Below are 12302 nucleotides of genomic sequence, written 5' to 3'. Positions count from 1 at the left end.
AAATTTCTTAAAATTTTTATTAATCATTTACAAGTAACAAAAACTGAGTACGTATAAACACATAAATAACATTTTTGACAAATGGCTATTTTTATTTTTTCACATATTAAAACCCACTAAAAATAACTATTTTTCTAACCAACCACAACAAAAATCATTGGTGAGAAGAGTACTGCTGCTTTACATTTCTCCAAATCTCTTCAATGTCTGATGACAGACGAAAGCTGGAATCTCATATCTGCTTTTGCATTCAGCGTATTACAATATCACACCAGATAGCCTCTTGAAAACTCCTCTGCACACTCATGAAAAAATGAGTGAAAAAGATAAATGATGGCTGGGCATGGTGGCTCACACCTGTAATCCCAGCACTTTGGGAGGCTGAGGTGGGCAGATCACTTGAGCTCAGGAGTTCCAGACCAGCCTGGCCAACATGGTGAAACCCTGTCTCCACTAAAAATACAAAAATTAGCCAGGTGTGGTGGTGGGTGCCTGTAATCCCAGCGACTCCGGAAGCTGAGGTAGGAGAACTGCTTGAACCCAGGAGGCAGAGGCTGCAATGAGCTGAGATCGTGCCACTGCACTCCAGTGTGGGTAACAGAGCAAGACTCCTTCTCAAATAAAAAAAAGGAAAAACTATAAATGATGAAATGATGTCTTAGTGTTATAAAAACAGCTTTGACCTAGAATACCCTTGAAAGGCTCTTGAGGCCCCCACAGACCACACTTTGACAACCACTGCTCTAGATGAATCTCTTCATTTTACATATAAGGACCCTGGACCTCAGAAAGAGTAAGTGAGAAACTCAGCATCACAGCCTATTAATAGCAGGATACAGATATTAGATGGTTTGTCTCACTTCTCTTGGTTTAGGTTCTCAATTGGAAACCTGGGAAATACACCCTAATGACCTGTCCTATTCCCTGTAAGTTGCAAAAATTGTCACAATACATTACCCTCTCCCCAACATTTCTTTAATAAAAGAGGTAATCAACAAATTGGTAAATTTTGCAATAGGCATACTCTGTTTGAACCTAAACTACAATATTTGAATTCAGGTCTCTATTTAAACAGAAACACTAAGGCAAATTTGATTGCATCCTACTCCATGCAAGCTAGTAATGACAAACTGCACAGTAAATATCACAGGTAAATATGGAAAGCAGATTACCCATAATATCAGTATTTATCATATATTCTGTGTCTGGAATACAATTCAGTGACATATTTCGGAAAAATTTTCTCAAGTACTGGCTGAAAGAGTGGTGGATACATTAAGAGACTGCAAATAAACTGGCGATCACAAGAACTTTTTTAGATAAAATGGAGTTGTTCCAAAATGTAGACATTTTTCATTCCCTAACCAGACCTTATTCTTGTCTTTTTAAAGAAAATCAAATCTTCTCGACCACCTAGAGATGATTTCCTTTGTATCCCACCAGATGTTTCAGATCTTCTTTAAATGGATCATAGCCTTGTTCTTTTAAACAACGCAGTCCCCAGAAAAGCTGGTCCAGAGGAGGTAGTTCTTCCCAAGGAACCCACTCCCAACCTGGAAAAGAAAGATGCTAAATCAATTTATTTAGGTAACAGAAAACAAAGGGTGTTTATTTGGGTAAGCTAACCTATATTTAGAAAAAATTAATTGAATTTAAAAATAACTTGCTACTAATAAACTCTAATAGTGATGCTTTGCATTTGCTTGGCTATACAAATATAATTTGCATGTAGAATGAAGGTCTTATGAAGAGAATGGTGGTCATTTAAAACACTGTGTTATTTGAATGTGAAGCCCAGTTTACAAAGGCTATGCCATGGTAAACCCAGATTTAGTATTAGTCAATGTTTATTTAAATATTTTTGTAAAAAATGCAAATAACTTTATATACTATAGGTTATACTACATTAAAATAAACCACTTCCTTCACCTATAAAATAAAGTAGATTACAAAGTTTCTAAGATATCCTCCATCTCTTAAAAAAGTATGAAAGCTGTGCAGAGGAAAATAAAATATTGTATCTTGGTATATTTTAAACAAATACAGAGGGAGATGATTTTTAAAAATCCATTGAAACAAGAAAGATTTAACAGTGTCTATCAGTTACGAAGTACATGAAATTCTAGAAAAAGATTCTAGAGAATGGTGTTTTCTTTCATGATTTAAATGTAAATAACATAGAAGCACAGATGCTTATGACAGGCAAATACCTACATATTATATTAAGATATACACTCCATGTTCTAGTTTCTTTATGATCACCTGTTTTTACTATGTGTAAGCACTAAGTATCTCTCTGTCCATAACATACAGGTATATAGGTACGTATTTTCACTTTGGGAATGCAGGGGCCAAAAATCCATGAAACTGGAACAAGTACAAGAAGAGATGATCAGTAACTGTGACCATACACTAATGAGGTGGGGGGGAGAGGGAGGGCGGGAGGGAAAGAGAGAGAGAGCGAGAAAGAGAGACAGACAGACAGACAGACACAGACAGAGTACCCAACAATGCAGTGCAAGATGCTTAATTAACCAGGTCTCCAAAGAGCTGTCCATGAAGTTTACCCCATCCCCTAGAAAATGAAGTGTCTGGATGAGCCTCCAAACTATAATTAGATGGCTGGAGGAAAAATGCACTAAATAGTAAACTGAAGCAGGCTACCCAGATCCAAGGCCTGAGGAGCACGGGACAGAGAGACCATGTCTTTATCCTAGAAATAAAACAAAGATCCACCAAGCCCTTGCACCTTGGCTAGGCTGCAGCTGGTTATCAGTGTAGTTGGTTATCAGGCTGCAACTGGGAATAAAGTGACATAATTCCTGCTGTATTGTTACTAACAGATAAAAAGGAATAAATGTTTTTGATCAAATCTGATTTGATGCTAGTAATCTTGGACCTTGTAAATCATACTGCTTTATTTGAGATTACTAGCAAGGTTCATGTCAGGGAGTTAACAAAATGAAAGTGAACAAATAAAAAAGTTATATAAATGAATTTTAAAAACCACAAAGCATGTAAAACTACTAACTACTATATCCTAAGAGGAATAAAACAATACATATAGTTACATGGTTATAAAAACTCATGATTTAGTACTTAAAGTAGAATAGTAATCTTATAGAAGTTATTAAAAAGTAGGGCAGTCTAGTACTAAATGAGAGCTTCACAGAAAGAGTTTGGCTTGTATGTTCATTCACTGGGTCCTTCCTTCCTTCAACATATTTTGAATACTGATTATGAGTCAGACACTGTGTTTGGCAGGGAAGAGTCCAAAATGTATAAGCCAAAAGAACTGTTCTTTATAGATTCAAAGTTCAGTCAAAAAAATAATGAGCACAATTTGAAGTTGAGTTGAATTTGAGATGCCTTCTGAACATTAAGGGAAGATATTTAGATAGCAACTGGAAACACAGGCCCGCAGCTCAGAGGAGCGAGATTCAAAATTATAACTTGCATCAGGATTCCCCAACTCAAATCCCTACAGAGGCTAGACAGGGCAAAAAGAGGACTGAAGAATGAGGAAGCACCCAGAGATGGCTTGGTGAGAATGGTCAAATAAAGCTTGTGGGACAGTCAGTGACCTTGGTGTTTTCTCTATAGCACCTTCTCTAAAAATGAAGGCTTTCTATATCTGCTTCCTGTGAAGGATACTGAATTTAAAAAAAAACAACTATTCCATCATATTTGTCTCTTCTAGTCTCAGCTTTATTTGTCCATAGAAAAAAGAAAAATAAGAAAATGTTTAGTCCATTTCTTCTTTTCTTCTTTTTGAGACAGCTCAGGCTGGACAGCAGTGGTGCAATCATAGCTTACTGCAGCCTTGATCTCCCAGGCTCACATGATCCTTCCATCTCAGCCTCCCAAGTAGCTGGGATTACAGGCATGTGCCACCACTCTGGCTAACATTTTTAGTTTTGTAGAGACAGGGTCTCACTATGTTGCCCAGTATATGTGTGTACATCCCTTTGTCAGAGACCCTTCCCGACCACCCTATCTGATACAGCACTCATATATCCCTTTCTTACATAGCTTTATTGCTCTTTTTAGTCCTTATTGCTACTATCATAAAATATCTGTAATCTGTCGTTTCCCCTGCCCACTAAAATGTAAAGTCCAAGAGGGCAGGGACTTTGTTCTACGCACCATTGTTTCTTTAGTGCCTAGAACAGTGTCTCAATACTCAAAACACTGTACTCAATAGGTATCTGTTGAATGAAAAGATTCTTCCCTATTAGAGAAGAAATTAAATGTTTAGAGGGGAGGTTCAATACGTAAGACCACTTGGATAAAGTTTCATATGGCAAGGAATATATTCAAAAAGTTTGATATTTTTCTCTTTAGTTCCATTTCTGACTGTTTTATGAGAATTTCAGGAGAAATGGTAAACAGAAAACCCTTAGAACAATGCTTAGCACACAGTAAATAAACTTTCAGTGCATTCAATTCAACATAGAGGGTAACATGATGAAACCACCTTTGCAATATTATAACAGTGAGAGAAATCTAACAAAGCTGACTCCACCTTGCTTCTAACCTCACAAACTGTCTGCTCATTTCTACACACAGGCCAACCTAACTATGGGAGGAATTTAGTTTACAGTTTAACTTTAAAGCAAGGATGGTAATAGTCCTTTCCCAAAACTAACCCCCTCCTTGTTAAGGGACCAAAGCTGCTTTTGTAAAACTAATAAAAGGCCACAAGGTTAGAATTATGGTAAGGGCCAGAACTCTATTAAGATGTAGGCATAGTTAAACTCTAACCAGGCATCATTTTATAACTTGCCTTTTTGTAACTGCTTACTGCTCAGGAAGCATGTAGCCCGTGGTCAAAAGATTTATAACTTTCCCATTTACACCTACAGATGACATTGCTATCATAAAACCTAAGACTAGTGTTTGAGATATTTGTCAGACTTTGCATTCTAATGGACCAACTGGTACCACCCAAATCGGTAAGCCACACAAAGAAACTGACTCAAGTGGTCCTGTGAACCCCCCATCGAGGAACTGACTCAGCACAAGAAGACAGTTTTGACATCTGTATGGTTTTATCCCCAACCCAACAAATCAGCATTTCTCATTCCCTAGCCCCTTGCTTGCCAAACCATCCTTGAAAAACCCTAGCCTCTCAATTCTCTATGGGTAGGATTTAAGAATTATCTCCTATCCTCCTCATGCAGCTGCCCTGTGATTATTAAACTCTTTCTCTGCTACAACTCCTACTGTCTCAGGGTACTGGCTTTTTCTGGGCAGCACCCAACTGCTCTGAAACAATAACTGTTTTATCAGTGTAATTATTTACAGTAAATGGATGGTATTAACTCTCCTGCACAGGTGAGAAAACTGAGTAAAACAAATAAAATATTTTCCTTAAAATTACTGCCTGAAACAAAATTAAACAATAACAATAAAACTTACTGTGTTCATGAGGTTCTTCATATGTAAATCCTTACAAGAATCCATCCAAGGTATTTATTATTATCACGGATAAGAAAAGAGGCCCAGGCATGAAATAATTTGCCCAAGGTCACAAAGCTCTAAGAACCAGGACACAAACACAGTCTGGTTCCTCATGGTCCAAATATATTTACCTATCTGTATCTCTGTATTACATCTCTACATTCACATATCTTAGGCTATTCGGACTGCTGTAACAGAATACTTCAGACTACATGGCTTATGAGCAACAGAAATTTATTTCTCAACAGTTCTAGAGACTGGGAAGTCCAAGATCAAGACACTGGCAGATTCCATATCTGGGAAGGGCCCACTTCCAGGTTCACAGACAACCATCTTCTCTCTGTATCTTTACATCATGGAAGGGGTCAGGGGTCGCTTTTATAAGGGCATGAATCCCATTCATTATCTTATGATCTAATCACCTCCCAAGGGCCCCACCTCCTAAAACCATCGTCATGGGAGTTAGGATTTCTACATAGAATTTTGGGGGAACACAAGCATTCAGATAATAGCATTCTCTTCATATGGCAACATACTGTAATATTCCTCCAGACCACTTCCTCTCCTGAAAGAAAAATGCATGATTATATATAATTCTCTTACTTTCATTTTTTTCAGGCTCTACATTCTTTGGTTCTGAATCATGAGTCACATCCACTTCTCCTTTCATTAATACAGTAACATAATGGTAATTCTCCTTTTCAATGAAAGAATTCACAACTGAGGCAAAGCGAACATTTTTCAGGTGAAGAGCTGCTTCTTCCCAGGTTTCCCTTTGAGCACATTCTTCCCAGGTTTCACTGGAAAACAGAAACAAAAATTAGATTAATTCTATTTTTTTATATATACGTATACATAATGTGTGTATATATATATGTATATATGTATATACGTGTGTGTGTGTGTGTGTGTGTGTGTGTATTTTGCCATGAAATTCTTGGCTAGAAAATTCTAGTGTAAAGCAAAAAGAACTGTAATTGGTTCCTGCTTTAAAACAACAAATCTGGGCATGTGGCTCATGTCTGTAATCTTTTGGGAGGCCGAGGCAAGAGGATAGCTTGAGTTCAGGAGTTTGAGACAAGCCGAGGCCAACATAGTGAGACCTCATCTCTCCAAAAAAAAAAAAAATAGCCAGGCATGGTGGTGCGTGCCTATGGTCTGTGGTCCCAGCTACTCAAGAGACTGAGGCAAGAGGATAGTTTGAGCCTGGGAAGTCAAGGCTGCAGTGAGCCATGATGGTGCCATTGCACTCCAGCCTGGACAAACAGCAAGACTTTGTCTCAAAAAATAATAATAATAATTAATTAAAAAAATAAAAATTTAAAAACAATAAATCAGCAACCTTGCCCTTGACATTATATCCTGTATCTAGTTATCTGAAGATGAAAAGGACTTAATATTGAATAAAAATTAACATTTAGCCATCTCAACACTAATTTACAGCCCTGGAACCTGTGTGTAACCAGGAGGCAGTTTAGTGGATTAAGAGCAGACTTTGGAGTCAGTTAGACCTGGGATTGAGCTCAAAGTTCATTACTTTCCACCTTGGACAAGTAAAAAGAGAGTATATTACTTCCTCATGGAGTCACTGTAATTGCATCAAGAAGAGCCACTATGTCTTTTCCAGCAGTTTCAGAATTTCAATTTAAGCCTCAAAACTGACAACAATAGGTAAAAAGCACTTCTAAATTCTCAAGCAAAAGGGCAAACAGATGTCATCTGAGCTCAAGCTCAAGCTAAGGAAGGCCAGACTAGACCTGCGACTTCTCCGTACCCAGGCTACATAAGAAAGACAGGAGATGTTTGAGAGAGAGGAAAGTTTGGAGTTTTCAGTCTAGTAGGAGCATTTCCCTTCCAGACTACAAGGGGCCAACTCTGCCCCCCAAGCCAAGTGAGGAACATTCCAAGAGAATCAGTCATAAGATTGGGAGTGACTCAAGAAGGAGATACTCAGTGTGTCACTCCCCTGCTAAAGACATCCTGAGCTGCAGAAACTCACAGGCCTACCCCAGTGCATCAGAGAAGGTGTGCTAGAAGGGTGAGAGCTCTTGGGTAAATCTGAAATGTGTCCCTTGGAATTTACAGATGCAGATCAATACAGAGGCAGAGCAAGGAAAAAGGGCAGCAGTGAAAATATCATTCCCATTGTGTGTTTCCTTTGGGCCAAGCAGATGCCACAAGAGACTGCTGGGTAATCAAATAGGAGATCCCAGTAGAAAGAAAATGGGGGTGATGTGCTAAAAGCAAGAGCTAGGAGGTGGGCCAGCATCACAGAAAGCCCATCACCTATGTCAGGAAAATCTGTGGGACTTCCCAACAACTGACAAACATACCCTGAGAAAGCACACATGTGGATATCATGCCCAGAGGACACCAATGGATGGATCAGAGCAGCATCAGTCACTTGAATGGCTTGCTCTCTCTCCTCCTTCTCCAACACACTGGAGAAAGAAGGAAACTCAGAGACAGCCAGGTGAGAAGAGGAGGAGGATACAGAAAAGCAGAACAATGGCTCACACCTCCTTTATGTACTGCAGGGGAGGGATTAGAAACTCGAAGTGACACTGAAGGTTTAAATTGGATTGGACTTCTAAATGCTTGGAAGTGAATCATACTGACCCAAATGTGATTTATTTTTATAACCAAGTGACAGGAAAACTATAGAATTTGCAGGAAACGTCACTGAAGAGGGAAAGAAAAAATCATGTTTGAAGGCAATGGAAGGAGAAAACAAAGCCATTTCCTGTTTGTTCTCTCATCAAATTTAGCCCACTGAGTATACCAGTTATGTAAAGATCAAATGAAAGCATACATGCAAAGAGCTTGGCATATTATCCAGCCCTTAACAAAAAGCCCATTAGAGCTCAATGTTGGCTATGGTCATTGACACCTGAGTCAAGATTTCAACACTTCCTTGTGTTACTGGTAATAAGACAGCTATCTCTAGCCATTGCACTGGTGACTGTTCATTCTAACTAGCGCTTAATCTGTGATCTGAGTTTGGTTAATGCTCACCAATATTCAACAAAGTACAATATGTGTGGCTGCCTGGGCAATCTGGTTCTTAATCTAGAAATTTTATTTCTTAACTGATAGTTTTTCTTAATTAACTGAAAATTATAAGCTTATTGATGCTTTTTTAAATTCCAAAGACCATTTTTAAAAAATTTCATGTGATAAGGATAATAAGAATTTCCTATTTTATAAAGGACAAAGTCTGATTAAAAGGCACTAAGATCAAGGCTATTCTTTACTCCTAACTACCACTTTATAAGACACAGGTGGATTAGAAGAACACGGTCACAATGTGAAAAATTCTTCAGGACAAATGACCCATGTTCTTCAACAAATAAATGGCATGGGAAAAAAGGAGATGAGGAGGGGGTTACTGTTAGATTGAGAGACTTAAAAAAAAGTTAACCAAATGCAATACATGCCCTTCCTTTGATCCCAATTGGTACGAAACAGTAAAAGGACATTTTTAAGATCACTGAGGAAAATGCTACACACACTGGGTATCAGATGATACTTAAAGAATTATTTTGTTAGGTATGAAAATGGTTGTGATATGTTTTTTTAAAAAGTCTATTAGAGGTACATACTGAACTATTTAGGGATGATATAATAGGATGTCTGAGATTGCCTATAAAATAGTTAAAAAAAAAAAAGCCCCCAAAACACACACACACACGCACACACAATTCAGGTGTGTGTGTGTGTTTTGGGTGGGAGAGGGAAGGGCAGTCAAGATGAAACAAGAAAACGCTCTGTGATGGGTACAAAAGGATTCACTATTTTCTCCACTTTTATGTACATTTGAAAATTTATACTGAAGGAAAAACAAGTGCTGGGTCTGATGCTGTTTATCTGTTCTTGATTAGCATTATTCTCACTTCAGAATCCACTTTTTAGCACCATCCCAGGCTTTCCTTTTTTTTTACTTGAAAAACATTTATTATTTTTTTTTACAAAAGTGTTTTGTATACATTTTACATAAAAATGCGCATGTTAAATATATATACAATTTGATGAGTCTGGACATGTGCGCACACCCATGATAATATAGTCAAGGTGATAAACTATCTAGGCTCTCTTCACTCTTGTTTAGAACTGAGTCTCCTCCTTTGTCCAACTCCTTTGATAGTTATAATCGAATCACAGAAGTGCCAAGGCAGAAGGAAGCTTCAAGGGGATTTAGTCCAACGCTCCCATGTTAAAGATGAAGAAACCGAGGCCCAAAGCGTTTCATTAGCCCATCTGCTTGGTTAGAGTGCAACTAAAATTTTACATAGAATCATCTCAACACATGCAGGAAAAAAATGACAAAATCCAATACTCATTCATGATTATTTTTTAGTTGCACTCTAGCCAAGCAAATGGGCTTGGTTACAGGGCCAGTAGGTATTAAACTGATCTGTGTTGGTCTAAATCACATGGAAACCGGCCGGGCGCAGTGGCTCACGCCTGTAATCCCAGCACTTTGGGAGGCCGAGGCGGGTGGATCACCTGAGGTCAGGAGTTAGAGACCAGCCTGGCCAACATGGCGAAACCCCGTCTCTACTAAAAATACAAAAATTAGCACGGCGTGGTAGCGGGCGCCTGTAATCCCAGCTACCAGGAGGCTGAGACACAAAAATCGCTTGAACCCAGGAGGCGGAGGTTGCAGTGACTGCAGATAGCACCACTGCACTCCGGCCTGGGCTACAGAGCGAGACACAGTCTCAAATCAATCAATCAATCGATCGATCAATCAATTACATGGAAACGGTGCAATGTCTTAGCTGACAACATCGGGCTGCTGGAGGTTACACACACCTGCTTTCCTCCTTGTGTAAGCTGTGAGAAACACACCTCACAGACGAACTCCCAACCACCACCCAGCGTGCGCGCAGCCGCAAAGACCCAGCTAGCAGAGCAAACACCTCGCCTGACCAGGCACAGCGCCCCCTCCTGGGCGCAATCCTACGTCGCCCAGAGGTCGAGGGGAGGAACCGAGGGAACGGGCAAGAAAGGACGCAGCGTCAGCGCGGACGCTCTCACGCACGGCGTGAGTTCGTCCCTCTGCGCACGGCCCGGTTTCCTCGCGTCCGCGGCTGCTCACCCGAACTCCAGATGACCTCCAGGGAGTTGGAAACTGCCAGCTCCAACCGAGCCTTTCCTTTTCCCCAGGAGGACGCAACGCGGATGCTTGCAGCTGGTCACCACGACTCCGACTCCGACTCCGGGCCGCCGCCCGGGCAGCTGTCCGCTGGCCGTCATAGCGCGCGGGAGGACGCGCCTGGCAGCAGCAGGAAGTGACGCGCTCACTGCCCCGTCCCGCGGCCGCAGCCAATCTCTCCCCGCGAGGGCGGAGGCGCCGAAATCAAAGCGAGAGCGCCTGGGCCTCTCCAGCTGTCCGCGGTGCGTAATGCGTCGCGGAGGGCTATCAGGTTGGGGAACGCTGTGTTTCCTGCCGAAGGGCAGCGTGCCTTAGAGTTTCGCTGTAACTAAAGTCGCTTACAGTTGTGCTTTGAATATTCATCACCCATCAGCCTATCCACTCCCAGATTCCTGCAAACCATGCATTTACATGTAGAAGCCGCCTGCTCTTACAAAGCTCGGCACCACTGCACATTCTCCTCTTTTTTTCCTTGAATGACCTCGTCCAACATGGTGCACCCATTTGCCCTGCAGCTCAAATCAGCGTGGTACCAGGATAAGGATAGGTCGTTTAGAAACATCCCATTATAAACAACTATGCTTAAGGTATATTCATAAGTCATGGGAGGAAATAAAGGCTAATTGATAAATCATGCTGGGAAGAGTTAGTTACAAACAGTGGAAAATAGACATTTTCAGATGTTTGCACACCATGCACCATGCAAAACACAAACCAGCTGAATCAAAAACAAATGACTAGTCACTGGGAGGGTTTTCTCTCTCTCTCTCTCTCTCATTTTTACTTCTACCAAAGTAATGTGCACATACTGGTAATTTTATTTGATTTTTTTAAAATTTTCACCAAGCTAGCTAATTTTCTTTTTTTTCTTTTCTTTTTTTTTTTTTTTTTTTTTGTGGAGGTGGCCTGTCGGTCTTTTGCCGAGGCTGATCTCCATCTCCTGTCCTCAAGCAGTCCTCCCACTTGGGCCTCCCAGAGTGCTGGGATAACAGGCGTGAACCACTGTGCCTGACCTATAGCTATACTTTTAAGAAGTAAAATGGTGCAAAAACCGCAACAAGAGCAACCTGACCCTCCTACTTTCAGAAACAATCACTTTTAACTCTTTGAACTGTATTTCTGATATTTGCCTACTTATTTCTAAGTAATATGCTTACTCTCCATGTTATAGTAAATGGGTATTATATTAAGCTTTTTACAGCATCTTTCCTCACTATCAACATTCACATTCATAACAAAGGTACTTACAATATCTTCTCAAAAAATGGTAGGATATAAAAAGGATAATATATTAAACAATGAGATTAATCCCAGAAATACTAGGTTGGCTTAATATTTGAAAAGCCAATGTAATTCAGCATATTAACAGAGGGAGAAAGGAAGTACATATAATCATCTCAATAGATGCAGAAAAAAATTAATAAAATCCGATACTCAGTTGTGATTAAAAAAAACCCACAAAACCTCTGAGCAAACTAGAAATAAAATGAAACTTTAACATGATATATGGCATCTACAAAGACCTACAGCTAACATCATATTTAATGACTGTTTTGAGCTGAATTGTGTCCCCTCAAAATTCCTATGTCGAAGTCCTATCCCCCAGTACCTCAGCATTTGGAAACAGGATCAAGTTAAAATGAAGCCGTTAGGGTAGGCCCTATTCTAATGTTATGACTGG

At 40.0% G+C, this 12302-nt stretch overlaps 2 protein-coding genes across 7 annotated transcripts in view; one reads left to right on the top strand and one right to left on the bottom strand.

The window, feature by feature from the left end:
- Window positions 1-10791, bottom strand: NUDT15 (nudix hydrolase 15). The gene is made up of 3 exons (XM_002824258.5): window positions 10565-10791; window positions 6067-6263; window positions 1-1553 (listed from the first exon to the last, which is right to left on the bottom strand). The coding sequence occupies exons 1-3, from the start codon at window positions 10720-10722 to the stop codon at window positions 1414-1416; spliced, it is 495 nt and encodes a 164-aa protein (XP_002824304.2). The 5' UTR covers window positions 10723-10791; the 3' UTR covers window positions 1-1413.
- SUCLA2 (succinate-CoA ligase ADP-forming subunit beta) overlaps window positions 10506-12302 on the top strand; it is a 154865-nt gene continuing 153068 nt past the window's right edge. For all 6 annotated transcript variants that reach the window (XR_010136636.1, XR_010136637.1, XM_063714634.1 and 3 more), the window contains exon 1: window positions 10506-10863. The gene's annotated coding sequence lies outside the window, so the exon portion shown is untranslated. The remainder of the gene's footprint in view (window positions 10864-12302) is intronic.

This window comes from Pongo abelii, chromosome 14, assembly GCF_028885655.2.
Source record: "Pongo abelii isolate AG06213 chromosome 14, NHGRI_mPonAbe1-v2.0_pri, whole genome shotgun sequence".
Lineage (NCBI taxonomy): Eukaryota > Metazoa > Chordata > Mammalia > Primates > Hominidae > Pongo > Pongo abelii.
The sequence above is the reverse complement of the archived record's forward strand: the minus strand, read 5'-3'. Positions and strand labels throughout refer to the sequence as shown.